At 35.7% G+C, this 24,706-nt stretch overlaps 1 protein-coding gene across 7 annotated transcripts in view; it reads right to left on the minus strand.

Moving 5' to 3' along the window:
• The window catches only part of CSMD3 (CUB and Sushi multiple domains 3), a 2,085,767-nt gene that overhangs the window by 522,011 nt on the left and 1,539,050 nt on the right, over window positions 1–24,706 (minus strand). For 5 of the 7 annotated variants that reach the window (XM_073679790.1, XM_073679789.1, XM_073679788.1 and 2 more), the window contains 2 exons: window positions 9,575–9,688; window positions 2,535–2,630 (listed from right to left, as the gene is read on the minus strand). The exons of the other annotated variants lie outside the window; for them this stretch is intronic. In XM_073679790.1, coding sequence (XP_073535891.1) covers window positions 2,535–2,630; window positions 9,575–9,688 — 210 coding nt within the window. The remainder of the gene's footprint in view (window positions 1–2,534; window positions 2,631–9,574; window positions 9,689–24,706) is intronic. 7 annotated transcript variants of the gene reach the window in all.

The following is a 24,706-nucleotide window of genomic DNA, read 5'->3' on the forward strand; positions in this document are numbered from 1 at the left end:
TTTACATCTATCTATCATATCTATTATATCTAGCTCATCTTTTATGTTAATATTCACAATTATCATATCTTTATTAAATGGAAATAATTTACAAGTCAGTATTTTATTTTATTTTTGACAGGCATTCACTTCATATATTTTTAAACCAATATTGTTTTGTTCCCAAAACTCTTTAAAAAGAATCTATTAGTAGTTATTGACATGTAGACAAAAACATAGTGTAAGTCATCCAGAGGCTCTCCAGCACAGAAATACTTAATATGTGCTTTTTATGTATTTCAACAACTTGATGTAATGCTTTGAAACATAAACTCCAAGCTTCTGTGATTAAACTCTTCCAATGATTACATAAAGGACCGTATTAGAGGCACATTTTGAAATTTATCAAAATTACCTCTCCATGTCAAAATGAGTGCAATTTTCACATAGTGTCAGAATAGTCTTTAAATTGCTGCTTTCACATGACCTATCAAATCATTTTGGTATACTGTAACATTTTGAAGTAATAGGGCAAATAACCAGTAACATAAGCTTTAGACACAAAAAAAATAAACAGTAATAAGGCACTGAAAAAAGAGGTAAACTTTTAGTGTTAAAGAACAGATTTTTACAAAATAACTTTGAAATTTATTTTCACAATTTAATGTAATTTTATGAAAATTAATTTATGTTATTATGTTATTGTTATATTAATTTCTTCATGAAATAGGACTTTGAATTTAATATTTCTATTCATATTATATTTGAATCGTATATTGCTGCTAACCACAAGTGTGAAATAAAGTATTGAATGCGTAGCCTCCAAGAATGATGTTTTTTTTTATTTGTATTTTGAAGCACTCTGTCTAAGATAGAATATGTCTACAATATGAAGTACAGTGAAAAATGCCAAGATTTTATACTGTACTGAGTATCGGAACTTGTATGGAACCCTAAGGCTAATTTATGATGATAAACCTATTAAAAATAAATATATTAGTGTAAAAGCAACAACATTTATATTTATAACTGTAGAATAGACATTATAGAAAATCTGATGAAAAGAAAATAAATTTTATAGATAAAATGCCATTGCCACATTATCTATTACTACTGCCAAGTAGTACTCTAGTATAACATACAAACCAGTTCCCGATCATAATAATATAACTGGGAGCTTGTGTAGTCATATATTCTGAAATCAAAGGATTGCTACAATTTATTTTTAAGTGCCAATTTTTTATGAAAAGTTAGCGATATTTAGACTTTAATGGGGTATTCAAATGATCTGATGTATGAAAAGGTCCCAATATAACGAGTGCAGCAGCTGGGAATCAAAAAGCTTAATAACCAGCGTTTCATAATTTCACTCTTGAATTGCTCCCACCAGGTTATGAATTGAAGTCAAGGACAGAACTTTAGGGATGGTAGAAGTAGTTGTAACTGGGTTCTGGTCTAATGGTCTCTCTGCCGACAAGAACACACCAAGACATTGCTCGATGTTGCTAACAAAACCCTTGGTAGACTGCAACCCACATCACAATCACTAGGAGGTCACATGTAGACACTAAAGTTAAGCAAAAGGATCTGCAGAACCCTGGTCTGGTGTTTATATTGATACTCCATGACAAACAAACCAGGGTTCTATAAATGTCTTGGCTGCCACTCGTATGCCGACATTCTAAGCTCCTATGGCATTAACAAAGAGAAATGCACATCTCAAAGTCTTGTGAGGCCTATTGAATATATATGTTATTGAAATATTGATTACTTCATGAATTAAATTGTTCTCTGAAGCCAATATTCTCTTAATATTACATTTTAATCTTTGATGATTTCAACAAGTTTAAAAAATGACATAATGAGTGTGAATACTCCAAAAATTACATATATATTTTTACATATATTGACTTCTTAAAACAATCCATCTAGGTGAAAAACTACCTCCACAATATGATGTTCAATGTAAAATGTCAAGATTTTATATTGTAGAGTATCTGAAGTGGCATGGAATCTTAAGGTTTATTTAAAAAAACTAACCAACTAAATATGAAAACGAAACAATGCACAATTGTAAATGCAATATAGAGATTATAGAAAATGTTGTATCGCTAAGCCACAAGTGAAATTATGACATCAAAACGGAGGTTGTAAATAACAGAAGAAGTCAGGATGTTGGCTTTTGAGTGCTGGTCAAGGAAGTTCAAACGACACTGATCTGTCTGCCATTTAGTACCTAATGTGGACCAGAGTACTGAAAATCGTTTGATCCTTTCTATTAGACACCCATACCTTAGACTTCTACCAACTGAGTACTGCAAAATCATGGCATTATGGGACTCAAGAGCTTCTAGATGACCTGTCTCCAGATTTTAGAATGCAGACTGTACAGCACAAACTGTTGGGAATTCTTCAGGACTGGAGCTGAGAAGCAAGAGTTAGTTCGAGGGGGCAGAGGTCGTTACATATGTGCAGTAACCTTTCAAATAGATCTGGACTTGATGATATGACACAATACATGGAGAATGTATTGTTAAGGCCGTTTCTGTATTTACCTTGATAGACAAAGTGAAATCCTTTCGATGTCATTGGTCCAATTGTTGTAAATTTAATAATAATCTGGTTACCAGAACTTAGTGGAAGCGATTCGCCTACTCAACAAAATGAATAAAACAAACTTTATTAACGAGTCAACAAAGAAATCGTCTGACTGTGCTATTACAGTATCTGTTCTTTCATATAGCTTAGAAGTGAGTGTCAATGTGTGGTTACTGAAAGCCAAGTATAGATTACATTTATACGACAAATTAAATAAAGTGTTTAACAGGCTATACAATAGTAGAGTGGTGTCAGCCATCATTGCTCAGTCTTAAAGAGAATCTATCACTAAATAGAGAACTCTAAAGTTGGACAGCTAATGAAAATGCCAAAGTTTTGATTTTCCCCATTCTAAGCACTTGGCAAGTAAACAGCATGTGGAGTCATTAAGACAAGGTAAAAGCTTTTTTACCACTGTATTTATAAATATAGTTCTTAAAGGGCTTGTGCAGGACCATGAAGACCCTTTTGACAGAACCATCTCACCTGAACCTTAATTTTACTAATATGCTTCATTAGCTTGAATATCATGTGCCTGCAGTCTCTGAATATTTTGCTACTTCTGCTGATGGCATTTGGATGCCCCATCTTGGTACTTCTGCTGACATTTGGATGCCTCGTGAGTCTCTACGGCATCGGAACTCAATATTAGCAATGATGTCTTCAGTCTCTGCTCTCGTTTTCCGTAAGTAAGCTTGAAATAGAAGGCAATTTTAGTGTTCAGTATTAATTCAGAAAGCTGTCCTGGGCATGCTCAATTGGAGAGAAGGCAAGCCTACGCCCAGGCAGTAGATATCATTGCTGATATTGTATTTAGGTGCTGCAGAAACTCATGTAGCATCTGAATGTGACATCAACAGAAGTGGCAATAGATCCAAATATGCAGCGGCATGACCTGTGATTGGAGTAGGAAAAAGAAGCATATTAGTATAGGTAAGATGGGTCTGTAGAAAGCTTCCTTATGGTGCTGTACAACCTCTTTAAAGAAATAATGACCAGTTCTGATGGTGAGTTTGTAAGGCTATGTTCATATGTCCAGTTGTGCTTTCCATTTTTGGATCCATTTTGGAATAACAAAACAGAAGCAAAATGATCCATTCACTTGAATTAGAACAGAAATGCCCTAAAATGTCTTCCGTGTGACTGCAATCAAGCTGTTATCCTTTTTTTAGCTGCATCAAAAAACCTAGCATGTCTAAGATACCACCATAAATCGATAGCAACTGGATCTATTGTTTTTTTTAACATGTAAGTCTAAGGGAAATGGATTACAATGGATTGTTATTTGTTAATGTTGTGAACAAATCCATATTTTAGCACTGAGCATGCCCCAAACGATAAAGGTGCTCAGAAAAATCCTAGTAAAGTGGTTCAGATGCAAACAGAAAAAACAGATGCAAAATGGAAACGAAAGTATGTATCTGTTTTTGCTCTATTTACATCGTATCAAGTTTTTTTTAATACTATATTGGTTACAACTGGATGACAACTTGACATGTGAACAGAGCCTAACTTTTTTTCTGTCTGTAACTGAGCTCCTCTAGGCTGATTTATGACCAAATCAGTACAGAGAAGTTCAGTAAAAGCCAGATAGTAGCTCTACAAATTTACCTTCAGGACAAGCTCACTGACAGATTCTTTGCTAAAAGGAACCCGTCACCAGGTTTTCTAACTATAAACTATGGTCACCATCTTTAATACCTTCTTTGCAACATTCTATCAAAGATGCATATAAGTCCCCAACCCCTATGTATAGCCCAAAAATATACCTTTTATAATACCACATACGATGAGGTTCTGTCCGATAGGCGTCTCTGGTCTTTCTTCGACACCTACTCACTTTGCAGTTGTCATCCTCCTTCCCTGCTTCATGAGGATGATGCATCCTATGTCATCTACACAGTGTCCCCAAATTACGCTCCTGTGCAGGCATACTTCACTCTTCCCTGCTGAGGTCAAAGCAAGGTATTGTAATGTGCATGTGCAGAGAGAGGCCAAAGACCACCTATGACCTGGAAGTAAAGCCGGCACATGAGCACTACAGTACTTTGCTCTACCCTCAGGGGGACAGAGAGAAGTGTGCCTGAGCAGGAGTGAGCTTTGTTGACACTGTGGGGATGACATAGTACGCATCATCCACACAAACCAAGCAGGAGAACGGCGATTGCAAAGAGAGATTGCACCGAAGCAAGGCCAGCGATTCCCATGGGATCAGACTTTGCTTTACGGGGGATTATAAAAGGTATTTTTTGGGCAATGTAGATGGGATCGGGGACTTACATCTTACATCTTAATAAATAACTGCAAAAGAGGCATTAAAGGTAGTGGGCTTGATTTATATTGGGAAAATCGAGTGACAGGTTTCCTTTAACTCATCCTGCAGGGAAGCAAAGAACTTCGAAAAACAAAACAAGCATTTCAGTTAAAAAAAAAAGAAATGTCCCCGAGGGTGTCCAAATCTTAAAATATTCTATATTTTTCATATCCTTTCATGACTCTAAATAGCACAATGGTAAAGATTTAATATAGTCTCATATTTATTTGGCATTGATATGACCATTGGGGTTAAACAAAAGTTCTCAGATATCTGTTTTACATGTAGATTTTACAAAATGACAGAAATTGGATAGAAAATTTCCAAACTATATCTTTTGCGTTCATGAATCAGAGATCTGTTAGCTAAAATGTGTTTTCATGAGGTTTATTAATGCACAAAATGAAATGGAAAGGAGAGTTTGGAAGGCTTCAAACTGCATCAATTTGGTTCTTAATCAGAAATCAAAATGTTTCCTCTCTATGGCTGCGTGAGCACAATGAGATTTTGGCGAGTTTTTGACACTGCATATTTTTGCTGTGGCAAAGCGGCAACATCTCACAGTTCAAGCATAGTGAATGGGAATTATAGAAATCTCATGCCTACTGTGCTTTTTTTATGCTTTGTAGAGTGCTCGGAGGTGCATGTTTGAAATGCGCAGCATATCAATTTCTCTTGCACGTATGCTGAGTTTTTTGGTCAGATTTTTTCTTTAGACTGACAAAAAAAATACGCATGAGTTTTTAGTGTGTTTCCTTGGCGGAAACGCATCAAAAATGCATTTAATCCGTACACGACAATATCAAAAAAGTTATTCCAATGCCAAATAACAGGAAGTATCAAAAACAATGCAGCTTCATTTAAAATATGAATAGTCAAAAACGTAATAAAAATGCATGTAAAAAAATGCACTAGAAAACACAATGAAAAAAATGCAAGTTACCTAATTTACTAAATAAATTGCTGATCCGCAGTCATTTAGTGCTGCATATTGTTGAATGTAAACAGATCCTAAGAGCTCATGCAATTATCCAAACTGGTAATTGGGATAGATAGAGTTGCATAAGCTTTTCACGGTTGTGTACAAATCTGACACAGCAGTAATTTGAAACATTGGACTCCATATCCAAAATATTATCTTCTGCAAATCTCTATATACTCGGAGTCAAACTCATTGTACGGTACCTTCAAGACACTGTATGGCTATATGTCTGTACTATAGAGGCTGTACACTATAGCTATTTAAGTGTGCATGAGGACTTAGACCGTTATTATATAACTTGATATTAATTGGAGTTACAATTCAAAGGAGGTTGCAAACAATTTTTGGCTGAACTTTTTTCTTACAATTTAAAAAAAAAAAGATTGAAAAATTCACTTTTGGGGTCCCTGAAATTTTTGGATAAACACTTACAAAATTATCTTATTAACAAACAACATCAGACTGTATACCAATGATCTGAAAATCACCATTGTGCTTTTCTATGTCAGGAAATGAAACGCAAAATATAGTTTTAGGGGTTTAGAATGTAATTTAAAAATCTGCATACTTCCACCAAAACAGATAAAATAAAAGAAAAATGTATACTCAATAGTGATCAGTGAATCTGCTGACATTTGCTTAAGCTTGGTTATGAAATTAATTCACATCCAATTTATTCAATATGAATCAAATAAACCTTGTTATGCTTTGACCCAGAGATTCATAAAACTAAAGTTCAGAAAAAAAAATTATACCCACTTCTCCACATACCTGTCCTATACAGTTATATGAAAAAGTTTGGGCACCCCTATTAATCTTAAGCTTAATGTTTTATAAAAATTGGTGTTTTTGCAACAGCTATTTCAGTATGATATATGTAAGAACTGTTGGACACAGTAATGTTTCTGCCTTGAAATGAGGTTTATTGTACTAACAGAAAATGTGCAATCTGCATTCAAACAAAATTTGACAGGTGCATAAGTATGGGCACCCTTATCATTTTCTTGTTTTAAATACTCCTACCTACTTTTCCCTGACTTACTAAAGCACTTTTTTTGGTTTTGTAACCTCATTGAGCTTTGAACTTCATAGCCAGGTGTATGCAATCATGAGAAAAGCTACTTAAAGTGGCCACTTGCAAGTTGTTCTCCTGTTTGAATCTCCTCTGAAGAGTGGCATCATGGGCTCCTCAAAACAACTGTCAAATGATCTGAAAACAAAGATTATTCAACATAGTTGTTCAGGGGAAGGATACAAAATGCTGTCTCAGAGATTTAACCTGTCAGTTTCCACTGTGAGGAACATAGTAAGGAAATGGAAGAACACAGGGACAGTTCTTGTTAAGGCCAGAAGTGGCAGGCCAAGAAAAACATCAGAAAGGCAGAGAAGAAGAATGGTGAGATCAGTCAAGGAAAATCCTCAGACCACCTCCAGAGAGCTGCAACATCAACTTGCTGCAGATGGTGTCACTGTGCGTCGGTCAACTATACAACGCACTTTGCACAAGGAGAAGCTGCATGGGAGAGTGATGCGAAAGAAGCCGTTTCGGCAAGCACGCCGCAAACAGTCGGCTGAGGAATGCAAAAGCACATTTGGAGAAGCCAATTTCTTTTTGGAAGAAGGTCCTGTGGACTGATGAAACCAAGATTGAGTTGTTTGGTGATACAAAAAGGCATTATGCATGGCGGCAAAAAAACACAGCATTCCATGAAAAACACTTGCTACCCACAGTAAAATTTGGTGGAGGTTCCATCATGCTTTGGGGCTGTGTGGTAAATGCCGGCACCGGGAATCTTGTTAAAGTTGAGGGACGCATGGATTCCACTCAGTATCAGCAGATTCTTGACAATAATGTTTAAGAATCAGTGACAAAGTTGAAGTTACGCAGGGGATGGATCTTTCAGCAAGACAATGATCCAAAACACCGCTCCAAATCTACTCAAGTATTCATGCAGAGGAACAATTACAATGTTCTGGAATGGCCATCCCAGTCCCCAGACCTGAATATCATTGAACATCTGTGGGATCATTTGAAGAGGGCTGTTCATGCTCATCGACAATCAAACTTTACTGAACTGGAATTGTTTTGTAAAGAGTAATTGTCAAAAATACCTTCATCCAGGATCCAGAAAATCATTAAAAGCTACAGGAAGCGACTAGAGGCTGTTATTTTTGCAAAAGGAGGATCTACTAAATATTAATGTCACTTTTCTGGTGAGGTGCCCATACTTATGCACCTGTCAAATTTTGTTTGAATGCAGATTGCACATTTTCTGTTAGTACAATAAATCTCATTTCAAGGCAGAAACATTACTGTGTCCAACAGTTATTACATATATCAAACTGAAATAGCTGTTGCAAAAACACCAATTTTTATAAAACATTAAGCTTAAGATTAATAGGGGAGCCCAAACTTTTTCATATAACTGTAACTGCAGCTCCCTGTCTACTTAGTCTTTTTTTCTTGAGATGTGGTGATGGACATCCTATTTTGGATCTTCAGTCTCCATCGATACTTCCGGCAAAGACTAAAGATCAGAAAGAGGATATCTGTGGCCACATTTGAAGGAATGAAGACCCTTGAGTCACAAGGAGAAATAAATTTGAGCTGAGGGAAGAGATAGAATTACAAGGCAGGGAGCTGCGGTGGTTGAACAATTGAGCAAAGAGGTGAGTATAATTATTTTTAACTTCCCTACAAACCATGACTTCCATTAAGCTGAATTCGCATGGAACAAATCTCCAAAATTTTTGGATTCAGGCAAAAATTTTTCAATTAAAAAATGTGCCTTAAATTGATTGAGCTCATTATTATTTCTCAACTATTTAAACAATGCATTTCCTGAACTATATCCTCGATCTTCCTCATCCTGGTTACATGGCTGCATCATGCTGTATTCTATTACAGGCCTCAGTGGTCTCATACTGCTGCAATATATTGGACATTATTACTGCAGGTAAATAGAAAACGCGAGACACTGTGCTGTAAAGACAGCTATTAAATGGGTATACATATGAGTATACATTTTTTATTCAATTTTATCAGTATTTGGGTATGTTTGCAATTTTATGGGTATATTAAAGATAATTTATTAATATTTTTACAGGGAAGCCATAATAAAAAACATGTATTGTTTAAATTAGGATTTTTGTGTTATATGAATTTAAAAGAAAAAAAAATCTGGAAATGTTTTTTTCCCATTACAATTTTTATAAAAAAAAACATAGCACAGGTGTTGTTTCCTGAAACTACAGATGTTGTTTCCTGTAACAAAATTAACACAGGTTAGAAGAAAATCCCAAGGGCCATTGTGAAAACTTGTAAAATTTACAAGATTTGTATTTTTAATACAGATTGTAATTGTTGAACTATGTGTTACTTTGTAAAGTTTTTATTGTTTGCACATGTCCGCACTTAATTGTGAAGTGCTGGGGAATATGTTGGTGCCTTATAAATAAACTAATAATTATTATTTTTATTTAATATGTTAAAAAAAGATGCAAAATTTAAAAGAAAATACATTTAACACAAAAACAAGATCTAGTCAATAGGTACTTTTCTGAAACTAGCTTCCCTTTAAAATCTAAATGTATTCTATTTTGGTAGTATGTTACTTATATAAACTAACAGAATATAAATTTTTTAAAAATAGAACATTTTATAAATGACCCATTGGTATCTCTGAGAAAAGAAAAAGTACCTGAATGAGATCCTGAGAGGGAAGATAATAGATGCGACTGTTGAGTTGCTCCATCATATACCTCAACTACGTCATGGAGAGACGTCTGGAAAAACACAAACTGGCCAAAAACCACTATAGAGCAATAACCAGTAGCAGAGAAAGAAAAGGGAGAGAAAAGAGAAGAAATCATGCTCCAAGTTCATGATCTTTAAGATGTTTCATATAATTTGTGACAAAGAATACAAAAAAATATGTAATAATATTACATGGTCAAATATAAGGCATAGAAAATGCCCAAAATGTAATGTAATGAATCAATATGTAACTCAAAAGGAAAAAATATATAGATTGCAATAATAATTTACCAACAGCAAACATAATGCATAAAACAACATGAAAACACGTTTGCTGAATTTGTGAAATTATTTTGTGGAGGAGCAACATTGGGTAATGAAAATGGGCGTTCAGTCAATGAATCGAATATTAAAAGTGGAATATTCAGTGTTTCAAAATATCACGTACAGATAAGTGGGGCAAATTGACACCATATAATAAATATCTGCTCCACTTTTTGGACAATTGCCCCACCATTTATATGTGTTCAATAATCACTACCATTACTGGTGAAAAAAACGTCTTAAATCAGATGAACCCAGACATATTTTTTCCCAGTTGTGCATAAGAATGAATATTTATGCATACAGTCCCAGTTTCTCTTCTCTGTTTACGATTATTGTGATACTTATCAACCAGTCTTATGTGGATGGAGTAATTAAATATACATATCAAAAAATAATATCAGTTATCATTTTGATTTTTTTAACTTTTGTAATAACAAAAAGTAATATAAATACTGCAAAGATTCGATGGGTCATTCTTAATTTTCCTAAAGCTGTAGAAATAATAATAATAATAATAATGACATATGTTTAAATATACTCTAAAAGCTTGTTGCTGAAAAAAATATTACAGAAAAGAAGTTGCAATGCTGGATTCCCACACAAAGGGATCAATTCATCATTGAATTTGTGACTTTTTTGTTTTATTTTTTCTTTTGCTGTTGTTTTTTGTTTCCCCACCACATTCGTTATCTTTTTTTCTTAAGCTATTTGGCTCTTTTCTTTTTTGTTCATCAAAGTAAGCATGGTTAGTCAAATTCAGATGTTTTCTTTTGTCAGTAGTTGAAAACTAACTTGTCGTATTTTAAAGAATTATGGAATTTGAATTCACAAAAGGTGCTAAATAGGCAAACTAGCAGAAAAAGAACTATAATTGAATTTGCACAAAATTCTTCGTTGTGTGCTATTTTGATTTTGATGCAAATTCCACCAGTGCAAAAAGACAGGACAAAAAATGATTTAAAAATGTAAATCATGAATTGGGTAGAGTTTTGAAGTGTTTTAACTCCTTGCCGATCGGGCGATTTTTCACTGTTGCACTTTTATTTTTTCCTCTCCTTATTCTAAGAGAATTAACTTTTTAAGTTTTTCATCAGCATAGCCATATGAAGGCTTGTTTTTTGCAGAATGAGCAGATCTTTGACCCTCCAGTGGCTGTTAAAGGCTGATGATGGCTGAATAACTCAGCCATCGTATGCCAGAAAATATGTTAGCTTGGCTTGCAAGTTCACATCAGTCAGGGACCTGACATATGACTTAACTGTACGTCATATGTCGGGAAGGCGTTAATGGTATTTTTATTCTCTTTTTTTCATTGTAAATCCTGCGACCACCTGTTAATTTAAAGGCTTTATCAGCTTATTGAAAAGTCTACATACAAAGGGGAAAATGTATCAAGACTGGCATTTTCAGACGATGCTAGGGATGAGCGGACCTCTGGAAGTTAAGGTTTTTCAGGGTCGACTGAACTTTAGTCCAAAGTTCAGTTCGGGTACCAGAAATTGACCCCGAATCCCATATATGTCAATGGGGACTCAAACTTTGGTGCTGTAAAATGGCTGTAAAATGTTGTAGTCTTTCAACAAACTTTATTCAGCACCAAACCTGAACAGTAAAATGGACATCCAGGGAAAAATTTCTGTTCGGAGTTTGATACCGGACATTAGGTGTCCAGTATGAACCACGAACTTTACAGTTCGGGTTCACTCATCCCTATATTTGACATGTTTACGAGACATAATATTAAATCTGTGCTAACTAGTAGATGATATAGATTTTGGCTAAATTGTGGTCTCAGATCCTGGAACACATTACAGAATATATGTTGCATAGTGATTGTTGATGCCTACGCCTCACTCTCTTTTGCAAAGCCTCACTTTTATTTTTCAGAAAAGGCTGGCACAAAAATACAAAATGTTGCTATTTATTTGCATAAATGACTTTTGCTTCAAACTTTTCAACTTTTCTAGGCCAGAAAAATGGATTAAAAGGATGATAAATTCCATATTTGTGCCATTTTGGGTACGTTTTCTTTGTTTGTTTTTCTTTTTGGTGGTTTAGGTCATTTTTTTACAAAAATGAAGCATTCAACGGATATACTTTTTTTTTTCTGGCATTTATCCCAATGAGACTTGAAAAAGTATCTTTTCAAATTATACACAATAAAAAGATGCCAAAATGCTTGTCAGAAAATATCTGCAGAATTCGTATGTAAAGAAAAAATTAACATAATAAAATGAAAGTGAACCTGTTAACCTGCAGATATTGGATTAATCTGCAGGTTATTAGCGTTTGGAGCATGCCCAGTGTCAGCACTTAGACCCACACTGCTGGCAGGAAATAAACTTTATTCCCTCTGGCAGCACTCCAATTTCAGTCACGGAGGAGGTGCCGGCACGGGTTCAGTCACCGTTCTGTTTACAGAAAGTGGCAGCTGTAGCCATGCCTCCGACACTGACTGACAGCAGCTCATCATTAGGGCTGTCAGTCAGAGCTGGGGTTGCAGGTGCAGCCGCCACTTTCTATACACAGACCGATAACTGAACCCCCACCAGCGCCACCGGAACTGGAACACTGCCATGATGAATAAACTTCATTTCCTTCTGGCAGTGTCTCTTAATGCCAGCGTCAGGAAGGTTCACAACTCTTTTAACCTGCAAATTAACCCCATATATGCAGGTTAATAGTGTTTTTTCAGGTGACAGGTTCCATTAATAGTAATAATAATAACAATAATAATAATACAATTAAAAGTATTAACTTCCTATACTTTAGTCCTGATTTTAAATAACAATAGAATTAAAAAAAAATAATAGCAAGCAAAACATTGAATTAAATTTTGCAATCACATTGCGGCAGCTCCTGAAAGTTACTGAATTCTTTCTGAAAATATCACAAACATAAAGTGTCAGCAAAGTGTTATCTAAAGAACTTGATGCTTTCTTATTTTACACAAAGCAAAGGGCAAGTTTATCCGAGTTCAGATCTCTAGTGTTCGCTAAAACCTTTAATACATTTTTATTGTAGCCTGAACCAGAAGTGAATCTTGGTATAGGGAGGAATGGTGTAAGGCATGGTTCACACAAAGTTATTGTAGCATTTTAAAATACCTGTAAAAAAAGACAAAAAACAAATCTGCATACGGGATCATGATTATCGTATTTTTAATTTGTGCGTTTGTAAAGGAATGGAAGGTAGCTGGCCTCCCTGAAAGAGATTTTTTGATATGACAAGGATATATTTGTATATTGCTGCTTGATATACTATTATTCCTTGTCTCTAATGCAAATCATGGTAATTTCATGGTTAATGATATGGTTCATTGTAATCTTATTTATTTTTATTTATTTTACTCACTTATATAGCACCATTAATTCCACAGGATTTTACAGACATTATCGGCACTGTCCCCATTGGGGCTCGTAATCTAGATTCCCTATTAGTATGTCTTTGGAGTCCCTTTTATGTGAAGTTATAAGAGAATAGGCAGCTGGATAGGAAAGAGCTACAGCTGACCAGTCATGTAGTTGGGAGAAGGGGGTGGAGTCAGACTAGCATGCAAGTGCTGCTTTAGTCCTGCAATGATAAGCACCAGGTGATAAAACCTTCATTGTGAGTAAACAACAGCACACAGTCTGACATGTGACACATCATTGAAATCTGTGTTTTAACCCCTACCTCATACTGTCCTCAGATTACATATCAAAAACCTGCTGACAGATTCCCTTTATGTCTCAATTTGCATAGATTTTGCTTTCCAATTTTATTCTGAATTTGAAGTTCTATTAAGAAACCAATGGAGAAAATAACATTGTACAAATGTTACTGAATAATAAAGCAGACCTCTAAGACAGTTCTAAAAAAGGCTTCAAACAGCAGGCCCTTTTCACTGGTGCTTCAAAAGGCAAGTCAAACCTGTGTTAATGCAGAGTTAAACTATGTTTCCAGGCTGTATTTTTTTCTGCAGATGTTTGCACAAAAAAACTCAATAACAATCTGCTGTAATTTTTGCATTTTATACATTTTCTGGTGCCTTTTTCCTGCTTGTTTTCAACCCATTTTTGGTGCAGAAAGACTGAGATTGTGCATTTAAAACTGCAATTTAGTTTTTTGCATACAGGCTTATACATAATACAAAACTCCATATTATTTCATGCACTAGAATGCAAAGTTATAAAACTTTTCATAATCCATCTGAAAAAATGTTGGTTCTTTAGTCTGGTTTTCTTTAACTTTTATGGATAAACGTAACAAAGAATATAATTGTAATACCATTTTCAGCCTAAAGAAAATTTTAGAATAAAAAAGTATTAAAGAGACATAAAGTAATGGCATTAAGACAGACTATATGACATTATGACATCATCATTCTGAAAGCTAGTGCACTTTTATGTTGGGTCAGGAACAAATTCTAGCCAGTGTAATTGGTGCCCCCAATATAGTGTACGCTGTGGTTGTGCTTGTTGTTTTCTCGTGTCAGCTTGGATCAATAAATGTAATTGCTAATTTGCTTAGTCCAAGTGTATTTCGCTAATCTTGAGATCAGTACAAAAGCTCAATATTTTTTGTGTACTTTATATTTTATTACTGTTTTTATATCTACTTTTCCTTATTCCAACAGAGAATATAATAATAATTTTAATAAGCCTTTGGAAACTTTGAACCCAATTCATCATTGTCGTTTCTCCAATTTTCTAGAGAGACTTGCGCCTTTTTAGTTGCTTTAGTAATTCTGTCTTATTCTCTATACGTGCTGATACTTTTTAAATTGAATGTGTCAGTAGGTTTTTGCTATTTAATCTGAAAGCAGCATGATATAGGGGCTGAGACTCTGATTCAAGTGATGTGTTATTTACTGGGCTGCTTACTGTAGTTTCAATAAAATCAATGTTTTTTCAACATGAATGATCACTATAATCTCATGCCATGTAGTCATCCTGCTTTGCATTTTTATCAAAACTACAACAAGCAACCCAATGCAGTGCATGCGCTGGGGGGATTCATAAGTCTGCAGTCACACACAGTGACTGCAGACATATCGGTTTGGATCAGACAACCCCTTTACTGGCTTGAGCAGGTGACCATATTTTAGATTCGACTGCGATCCAACAAAACAGTGGAACGCTCTTGGACGAATGTTATTCTATGGGGCTGTGCACATGTTCAATATTTGCCTCGGATAGAGTCTGTCCACGGAATAAATCACAAGATGCATGATATTCAGATTGCATTCAGCCATGCAAGTCAAGGAGTCTGTGGAAAAAAATCTGATCTCTCTTGGCTGACAACCGAGTGCGATCCCATTTTCATGGACTGACAGACTGGAGAAAATGTATTTTTCCATCTTCTCCACATCTGAAAAAATTGGATCACACTATGATCAAGCTCTGATTAAGCTCTGTTCAGCATATTCGGGCCAATTTTCTTGGATGAGAGAAAATATGGTAGTATCACCCTAACCTAAAGGGAAACTATCATCATAAAATAAACCTCTTGTTTAAAACAAGCTTTCATTTTACAAATATTTTAAAAAATATAAAAAATATAAAAAAATACCATTATTAAATTAATCATTTTATTAAAAAAAAAAAAAAAAGATCACTTTATTAAAAAAAAAAAAAAAAACTTTGTAATCTTGCAATATTCAGACTGGCCACTGAAGAATTTTAAACAAGGCTCCTTATCATCAGATGCTTGATTACAATCACTGATAATACTCAGCTAATATCACAGGATCCACCATCTGAAATACTGATGTCACAGCTGATCCTGCTCCCCCTCCTTCACAATGACTTTTACATAAACTTATTAGATGTTTGAATGTAAAAGATACGGTCGGGGTCTGACCATTGTGGCTATGTACATGTGTTGTTTCCTGAAACATTAGGAAGTTACAATCTAAAATAGCTCCTTTGGCCAATGTAAAATGAAAAACATATATATTGAAAAAGAAAAATAAAACATTTATTACAATAAAAACTTACTTAAACAATAGATCATTTTCTATTATAGCTTAGCTTAAAGAGAGTTACAGTAACAAATTTAAATTATAAAGGACCTTGGGTTTATTGTCAAAAGTCTGACTGTGTCAAATTTTTGCTGTAACAGCAAAATCATTTGCAACATGTTCAAATAAAAAAACACTGAACTTGTGCTATGAGTCATGGTAATCCTGCTAGAGTAGGAAAATACAGTCATATGAAAAAGTTTGGGCACCCCTATTAATCTTAAGCTTAATGTTTTATAAAAATTGGTGTTTTTGCAACAGCTATTTCAGTTTGATATATGTAATAACTGTTGGACACAGTAATGTTTCTGCCTTGAAATGAGGTTTATTGTGCTAACAGAAAATGTGCAATCTGCATTCAAACAAAATTTGACAGGTGCATAAGTATGGGCACCCTTATCATTTTCTTGTTTTAAATACTCCTGCCTACTTTTTACTGACTTACTAAAGCACTTTTTTTGGTTTTGTAACCTCATTGAGCTTTGAACTTTATAGCCAGGTGTATGCAATCATGAGAAAAGCTACTTAAAGTGGCCACTTGCAAGTTGTTCTCCTGTTTGAATCTCCTCTGAAGAGTGGCATCATGGGCTCCTCAAAACAACTGTCAAATGATCTGAAAACAAAGATTATTCAACATAGTTGTTCAGGGGAAGGATATAAAAAGCTGTCTCAGAGATTTAACCTGTCAGTTTCCACTGTGAGGAACATAGTAAGGAAATGGAAGAACATAGGGACAGTTCTTGTTAAGGCCAGAAGTGGCAGGACAAGAAAAACATCAGAAAGGCAGAGAAGAAGAATGGTGAGATCAGTCAAGGACAATCCTCAGACCACCTCCAGAGAGCTGCAGCATCAACTTGCTGCAGATGGTGTCACTGTGCATCGGTCAACTATACAACGCACTTTGCACAAGGAGAAGCTGTATGGGAGAGTGATGCGAAAGAAGCCGTTTCTGCAAGTACGCACAAACAGAGTCGGCTGAGGTATGCAAAAGCACATTTGAAGAAGCCTATTTCTTTTTGGAAGAAGGTCCTGTGGACTGATGAAACCAAGATTGAGTTGTTTGGTCATACAAAAAGGCGTTATGCATGGTGGCAAAAAAACACAGCATTCCAAGAAAAGCACTTGCTACCCACAGTAAAATTTGGTGGAGGTTCCATCATGCTTTGGGGCTGTGTGGTCAATGCCGGCACTGGGAATCTTGTTAAAGTTGAGGGACGCATGGATTCCACTCAGTATCAGCAGATTCTTGGCAATAGTGTTCAAGAATCAGTGATAAAGTTGAAGTTACGCAGTGGATGGATCTTTCAGCAAGACAATGATCCAAAACACTGCTCCAAATCTACTCAGGCATTCATGCAGAGGAACAATTACAATGTTCTGGAATGGCCATCCCAGTCCCCAGACCTGAATATCATTGAACATCTGTGGGATCATTTGAAGAGGCTGTCCATGCTCGGCGACCATCAAACTTAACTGAACTGGAATTGTTTTGTAAAGAGGAATGGTCAAAAATACCTTCATCCAGGATCCAGGAACTCATTAAAAGCTACAGGAAGCGACTAGAGGCTGTTATTTTTGCAAAAGGAGGATCTACTAAATATTAATGTCACTTTTCTGGTTAGGTGCCCATACTTATGCACCTGTCAAATTTTGTTTGAATGCAGATTGCACATTTTCTGTTAGTACAATAAACCTAATTTCAAGGCAGAAACATTACTGTTTCCAACAGTTATTACATATATCAAACTGAAATAGCTGTTGCAAAAACACCAATTTTTATAAAAAATTAAGCTTAAGATTAATAGGGGTGCCCAAACTTTTTCATATGACTGTACATGCAGAAAACAATATGCATGATACATAAGTAAAAAAAAATACATTCATGGAGGTTCAGTAGTAAGAGAGTTAAAGTTTTTTACTTATGTATTCTTCTACAAGCTTGGAAACATAACTAATTTAAAGGTGAATAACTCATTGGGGAAGCTCAAATTCTTTTTTAAATATTTTCCATGTACCTAAGAGCTCACTTACTGCCAGTGCGCATCTAAAATATGAAGATTTATTCGGACCAATCAGTAGGTGACCTTGTCACTGAAGATTTGATCAAGATATGCATATAAAACATTATCCAAGATAGAGTGCATTAGGAATATGAAACATTTATGCATAAGTGGCTGATGCACTTTAATCTCACGGTCATAAGCATAAACTGATGTATGCATTTAGATGTATGTCAATTGTATACCATAAAGCTTGTTTGTCAGTCCCATTTCAAACATGATATATAACAATGCAGAGTTAATCTGCATTTACAATGAAAGATTATTGCGAGTGAGGATTCTTGTTTCATGACAATCTATCAGTGGAAACAGGCTGCCAATCATCTGATAAATGAGTATAACACTCAAATCACATTTGTGCTGCAAAAAGGAACATTGTCCTCGGCAGCGCATTGTCCTGTGTAAACAGGACTTGCACTGTGAAGAACCATGCAATTAAACGAGCACTGATTTGTAAATATTTACTGATCGGCGTCAATTGGTCAGTCCATGTTAATGGACCTTAAGTAATTATAGTAGTGCTACGCTTGCCTCTTCATTTGACCATTTCTGGTGCGTATATATATAAAAAAGGTTTAAACCTACTGTCCCATTACACATTAAATTAAAGTCAGCTGAACTCGTGGGCAGGACCGTCAGCCCTTCTGATATTTATGGAACCTCTTGACTCTCTCAAGATATATGATCTCAGTGGAGATGGAAATTCGAAGCAGCACTCCCATAAAAGTTTTTATCTTCTTAATATATTGCAGTCATCATATTATATAGCCCTGTGCACTTACAATTGCTCATTTTGCCCTTCTACCCAGTAAATTCTTCTGTTTTTTCTGCTCTATGTAGAAACAGATCGCCTCTTTTCTCTGCATTTATCATTCTCTTCAACTCTTGACCCAGCTGCTCCACTCCTTCCCCCTTTTTTTAGCGATAACTCATGCAAGGAAAAGAGACTCCTTGTCTCTACATAGAGCTCAGAAGGATTCAGCTAGTCAGTTTTAAGTCACGTGATGTCACTGGCCTAATGAAAAAGAGAAGAATTAACTGGGTAGAAAAGCAAATTGAGCAATTGTAAGTACACAGTGCTATATATTATGATGATGACAATATATTAAGAGGATAACAATTTTAATGGGAGGAGGAGTGCTTCTTTAAATTCAAAAGTTCACAGAGGAGGTAAGGCTTTCTCTTCTATCTTCATACAGAACACATGAACTGTTGTCTGATGTGAGAAATCATGTACGGACAAAGGTATTGAGACACACTTCTTAATAATTGATTTTATGTTATTCATTCAGTCCCATTGCCACAGAAGTATCACATCCAGCCCCACTCCATGCAATCTGCCTTTCCTAAAATTTGTGAAAAAATTTGAGTATGGTTCTGTAATAGGTTGCCACCATGCAACCAGTCAGGTCATGACATTTTTTTCCTCCAGAATATTCCACGACCAAGTGTGAGTGTTATTACTGAAAAGTATTTAGGGACATCAGCAACTTCAGAGCACAAGGGCAAACAATATAAAGTTATGCCACGTGCTGAGGAGCAGAGGGCATAAAAGTCACCATCGCTCTGCTGACACCATAACTGCAGAGTCCAGACCTCCTCTGGTATGAACATAGGCACAAAAACTATGAACCTGGAGCTTCAAAGCATGGGTTTCCATAGCCAAGCAGCTGCATGCAAGACTTATATCACAAAGCACAACTCCAAGCATTTAAAGAGTAGTGTAAATCACTGCTCTGGAGTGCTGTGAAGTGACAAATCATGCATTTTTATTTGTTAGTTTATTGCGTGAGTCTGGTTTCGGAGAATGCCGGGAGAATATTATTTGTCTGAACTGCCATGTGCCAACTGTGAAGTTTGATGGAGGAGTTCTAATGCTATGGGATTGATTTTAGAAGTTGGCCAAGTTCCTTAGTTTTAGTGAAGGTAAATCGTATTGCTTCAGTATATCAATACATAGTTTGAGGAAGGCCTTGTCTGTTCCAAGTGTACAAAGCAAGGTCCTTAAAGGCATGGTTGGGGGAGTTTTGGTATGGTATGACTGATGCACATAGGCCTGACCTCAACCTCATGAAATAACTTTAAAATGACCTAAAGCATATTGTGAGTCAGGCCTACTTGTCCTACACCAATGTCTGACCTCACAAATGCTCTTCTTGATAAATGGGCTAAAATTCCCACAATCACCCTCCAAAATCTTATAGGAAGCCTTTCATGAACAGTGACAGCTAGGCGGCGATTTTAAAAGCATAGGGGGACTAATACCATATAGATTTGAAAAGAGATATGATAAAAATTCTTGTAGGTGTAATGTGTAGGTGCGACAATACTTTTTCCATGCAGTGTATGTCTTTTCCAATCTGGAAAAAATGTCATTACAAGAAAAAAAAATCAAATTGCCACATTTCTAAAATTCATAGTGACCATCCGTAGGAAAGATATTAATAGAATTCAATTTACATTTACACATTTTCTGACATCTATAAAACTTGAGATTACATAACATATAAAAAATTATAAAACTTTTTAAAATATGAACAATAACAATTGTTGGTGAAAATTTTTATGAACAATTAGTAGTTATACAGTTTTCCTACACAATAACTTTTTACATGCTCATTATTCTGCTGATTTATGAATTATAATGGGACAAAAAACAATGTTATTACAAAAATCCAGGTAAGATTTTTTCAAATATTTATTTTTTCAAGTCCCATCATTGAATAATACATATAGATGACCATGTGTTCATTCGTAAATTATTTATCTGTTTACCAAAAGTGAGCATTTTTTAATGACTCATCTGACCTTCCACATTCACAGGCAATAATATTCCCATTGTCCACCTCCTTCTCATTAGTGCTATTGGATGGAGAATTTCTGTACACTTCTCTATTGCTGCTTTTTTTTAATGCTCACGCACATTGACAGTAACTGAAATTTCTACTGCGAATATCTGCTTGTAGATGTCCACACACATTAGATGAATGTCAGCCAAAACCAACCAATTTCAGTGGCACAGGCAAGTCATATAAATATTATGGTGGTGTCCTGATTCTTCCCAATGGCGGTAAAAATCAAGGCAATTACATTACAATATTACAATATTACAAGGTTGTATGCAACCTTTTCTCCCGTGGAGCACCATTAAACTTGTAGTGCAATCACTTTTTCCCTCTATTTTTGCATTGTGCCATTGTAGAACCCCAGCTTAAAGCCGGCCATGCTCAAGAGTTTGTAAATGCTTGTTCAGATATTAGGTTTGATGAAAAAATATAGTCTAACCTCAAGAAAAAAAAAATGTATCGTAATGTATAGAAAGGAAATTTCAATAGTACATGTAAATAACATAAGATTCTTAGTTAACACTATAGTGATCAAAAAAGCATAAAAGCCATCTCACCGCGCCAATCATGACGGTCCTATCCTGCCTCTAATACATTCAGTTCCTGTCCTACTCTGCCCTTATTCACGTTGAGGTTGGCTGACAAAAGTTAAGGTTTTAATACTAAAGACAGAATAGGACTGTCCTGATTGGGTACACCTTGTCGTGGTGGGATGGCTGTTTCACTTTTGTTAATCAAAATAGTGTTTACTAAGTACCCTATGGTATTTACATGTACTATTACTATTTACACATTTACTTGCTATAGGGTAAATGATCATTTTGTTTTTCTCTTGGGTTTTGTCTGTGAAATTGCCACTGTGTGCATATGGTTTTACTCATTGATGGGCATGCATGAATTTACCAATTTATGTGCTAAGAACCTTCATTTTTTGTAAGTACATTTTATTTAGCAACAATTTAGTTTAGATCTCATGTTTCCAGTGTTTGCATATATATTGGCCCATACAGGGTCCTGCTGTATTCTTTTTTCTATTTATGCAGTCATTTCAACTTGCACCTGTTCACACAATGTGGAGGTGGGTGCTCAGGTATTTGAGATTTTTTGCAGTTTGTCATTGGAGGTTGTGACTGCCTCCTTTTCTGTCTGTGCACTCCACCCATTAGCCCAAGGGTGCTTTTAATTAGTGCTGGTTCCCACCTGCCCATTTAAAATTGCAGGCTAGTAGACTGAGAGAGTCATGTTTGCACATTTAAAATTGTAGGCTTATAGCCCAAGAGTGGCATGGGGATAGGGACCCATCAGAGGGAGGTCACCTTGCCGTGATTAAGGGGCATAAATGAATTGGCAAATTTATGCGCTAAGAACCTTAATTTTTTGTAAGTATATTTTATTGAAACCATGACTAAGACTGCACGTCGAAACACGTGATCCTTGTAGTGCACCAATAATTTTATTATGGTGGAAGCAGCATTTTTAATGGGTCAATAATAGTTATGTTTTATTTAAGTTTCTAGTCTGACATGCTGGATCATTCCTCCTATTTTGTGATACATTTTATTTAGCAACAAAGTAGTTTAGATCTCATGTATTCAGTGTTTTCATAAATATTGGCCCATACTGGGTGCTGCTGTGTTCTCTTTATATTTTATGCAGTCATTGCAGCTTGCACCTGTTCACACGATATGGAGAAGCTGGTCAGTTTTTTTATTTTTTGCACTCTTACCCATTGCACGTATACAAACTTATGTTCTGGTTAAATTCTTTGGTTTTGAAAAAATAGAGTCTAGTAGCAAGTAATTTATTCCAAAGTCAGTTCCTAATCCGGTGAGGTTTATCCCTTTGTCAGAGCCTGGACCCATAAAAGTATTCACTAGTGTTCTTTTTGTGCAGTCTAATGCTTTGTGAGATCCTCATGTCCCAGCAACATCTGCCATTCTTAGGATCAGGAGGCCCCCAATTACAATAACATATCATTGACACTGGCAAGTTCAAACACTTATCATCTTTACTCTAGAATGGTACTTCCAGTTGCGACCAGTCCTTGGACGTCACTGCGCGCCATGTTGAAGTGACACATGTTGTAACATTATGACATTATAACATACATCACAACCTTGTGATGTGCAGTAACTTCTAAGACCTGGTCATGGTCTGAAGTCCCATTTTAAAGTGAACAGGCTGGAAATGTGGTGCGCGACATCAGGAATAATAAGGACGGAGGGTCGGGCGGCAGACAGTGAGCAGCGGGTGGGAGTTCATAAGTGAGCAGTGAGCTTAGTTTTCGTTTTATTTATTTATTTTTTTACATTTTGGTGGGCCTCTATTTCAGTACAATAGTGGTCAGCCATATCAAATTACAAAAAAATGTGGATATTTTGTAAAATCTGAGTAGAAATCAAACCCACTCGAATAAATGTGCTCATCTCAGGAAAGCATTTTAATACAGCAACACTATGCAAATATTTAGAAAGGTTTACAGAATAAACATTTTGTTGGGGTTGCTTCATTAAGATGAAAGCTTGAAAATTAAGTCAATATTTAACCATAGTAACCTCTTTACCAAATTTGGAAATGTCCTTGTGATCAGTGTTGCAGATTTTTGGCCATTTCTTCATATTTTTTTGTTAAGGAAGAGCTCTATACAGCGGATGAAATAAGTAATGAACCCGTCACCAATTTTCTAAGTAAATATATTTCTTAAGGTGCTATTGACATGAAATTCTCACCATATGTCGGTAACAGCACATCTATTCCACACAGGCAAAGAAATCAAACCATAGATGTCCATAAATTAAGTTATGTGTAATAATGAGAAATGACACATGGAAAAAGTATTGAACACACAAAGCAAGGGAGGTGCAAAAAGCCATTCCATGAAACCAGCTTAAATTATAAGTAATTAGAAAGCAATCCTGCAACTTATTGAAAAATAATATCAAATGGTTCTACTGACTGATGGCCTATAAAAGGTGTCTCATTACCAAGGTACCACCAAGAAACATCTCTTGATGGTTAAAACCAATGAGCTGCCTCAATACCTTGGCAATCTTACTGTTGTAAAACATACTGATTGCATTGACAGAAGAATCTCTAAACTACTGAAGGTTCCAGTGAGCACTGCTGGGGCGATAATCCGTAAGTGTAAAGGACCTCATTCTCCCACCAGGTGCTCCCAGCAAGATTTCAGATAGAGGAGTGAAAAGAATTATCAGGAAAAGTTGTCCAAGAGGGAAGGATCACCTTTGGAGAGCTACAAAAACACCTGAAATCGCCAGGTACAATTGTTTCAAATAAAACAATAGGTAATGCACTCAACCTTCGTGGCCTGTATGCACGTTCACCCAACAACTCCATTACTGAACAAACAGAATGTTCAAGCGCGTTTAAAGTTTGATCAACAGCATTTAGACAAACCTGTGAAATACTTTGAGAATAAAGTGTGGTCCGATGAGACCACAATTGAACTCTATGGATGCCATAATACACACCATGTTAAAACACCATACCAACAGGGAAGTTTGGAGGTGGGAACATCATGGTATGAGGCTGTTTTCTAGAAAACAGCAATTATATGATTGAAGGAAGGATGAATGGATAAATGTGCCAAGACATTCTTAATAAAAATCTACTGCCATCTACCAAAATGTTTAGGATGAAGCGAGGGTGGATATTTCAGCAAGACAATGATCCCAAATACACAGAAATTGGTTTCAGAGAAAGAAAAAAAAGCTGCTAGAATCGGCCAGGCAATCACCTGACCTGAAGATAATAGAAAAATTATGGAAGGAACTAAAGCTCAGCATTCGTAGAAGGAGCCCACAGAACCTTTAGGATTT

The sequence above is a fragment of the Phyllobates terribilis genome, unplaced genomic scaffold (assembly GCF_046119375.1).
Source record: "Phyllobates terribilis strain yellow unplaced genomic scaffold, ASM4611937v1 Scaffold_4__5_contigs__length_816908805, whole genome shotgun sequence".
NCBI classification, from domain to species: domain Eukaryota; kingdom Metazoa; phylum Chordata; class Amphibia; order Anura; family Dendrobatidae; genus Phyllobates; species Phyllobates terribilis.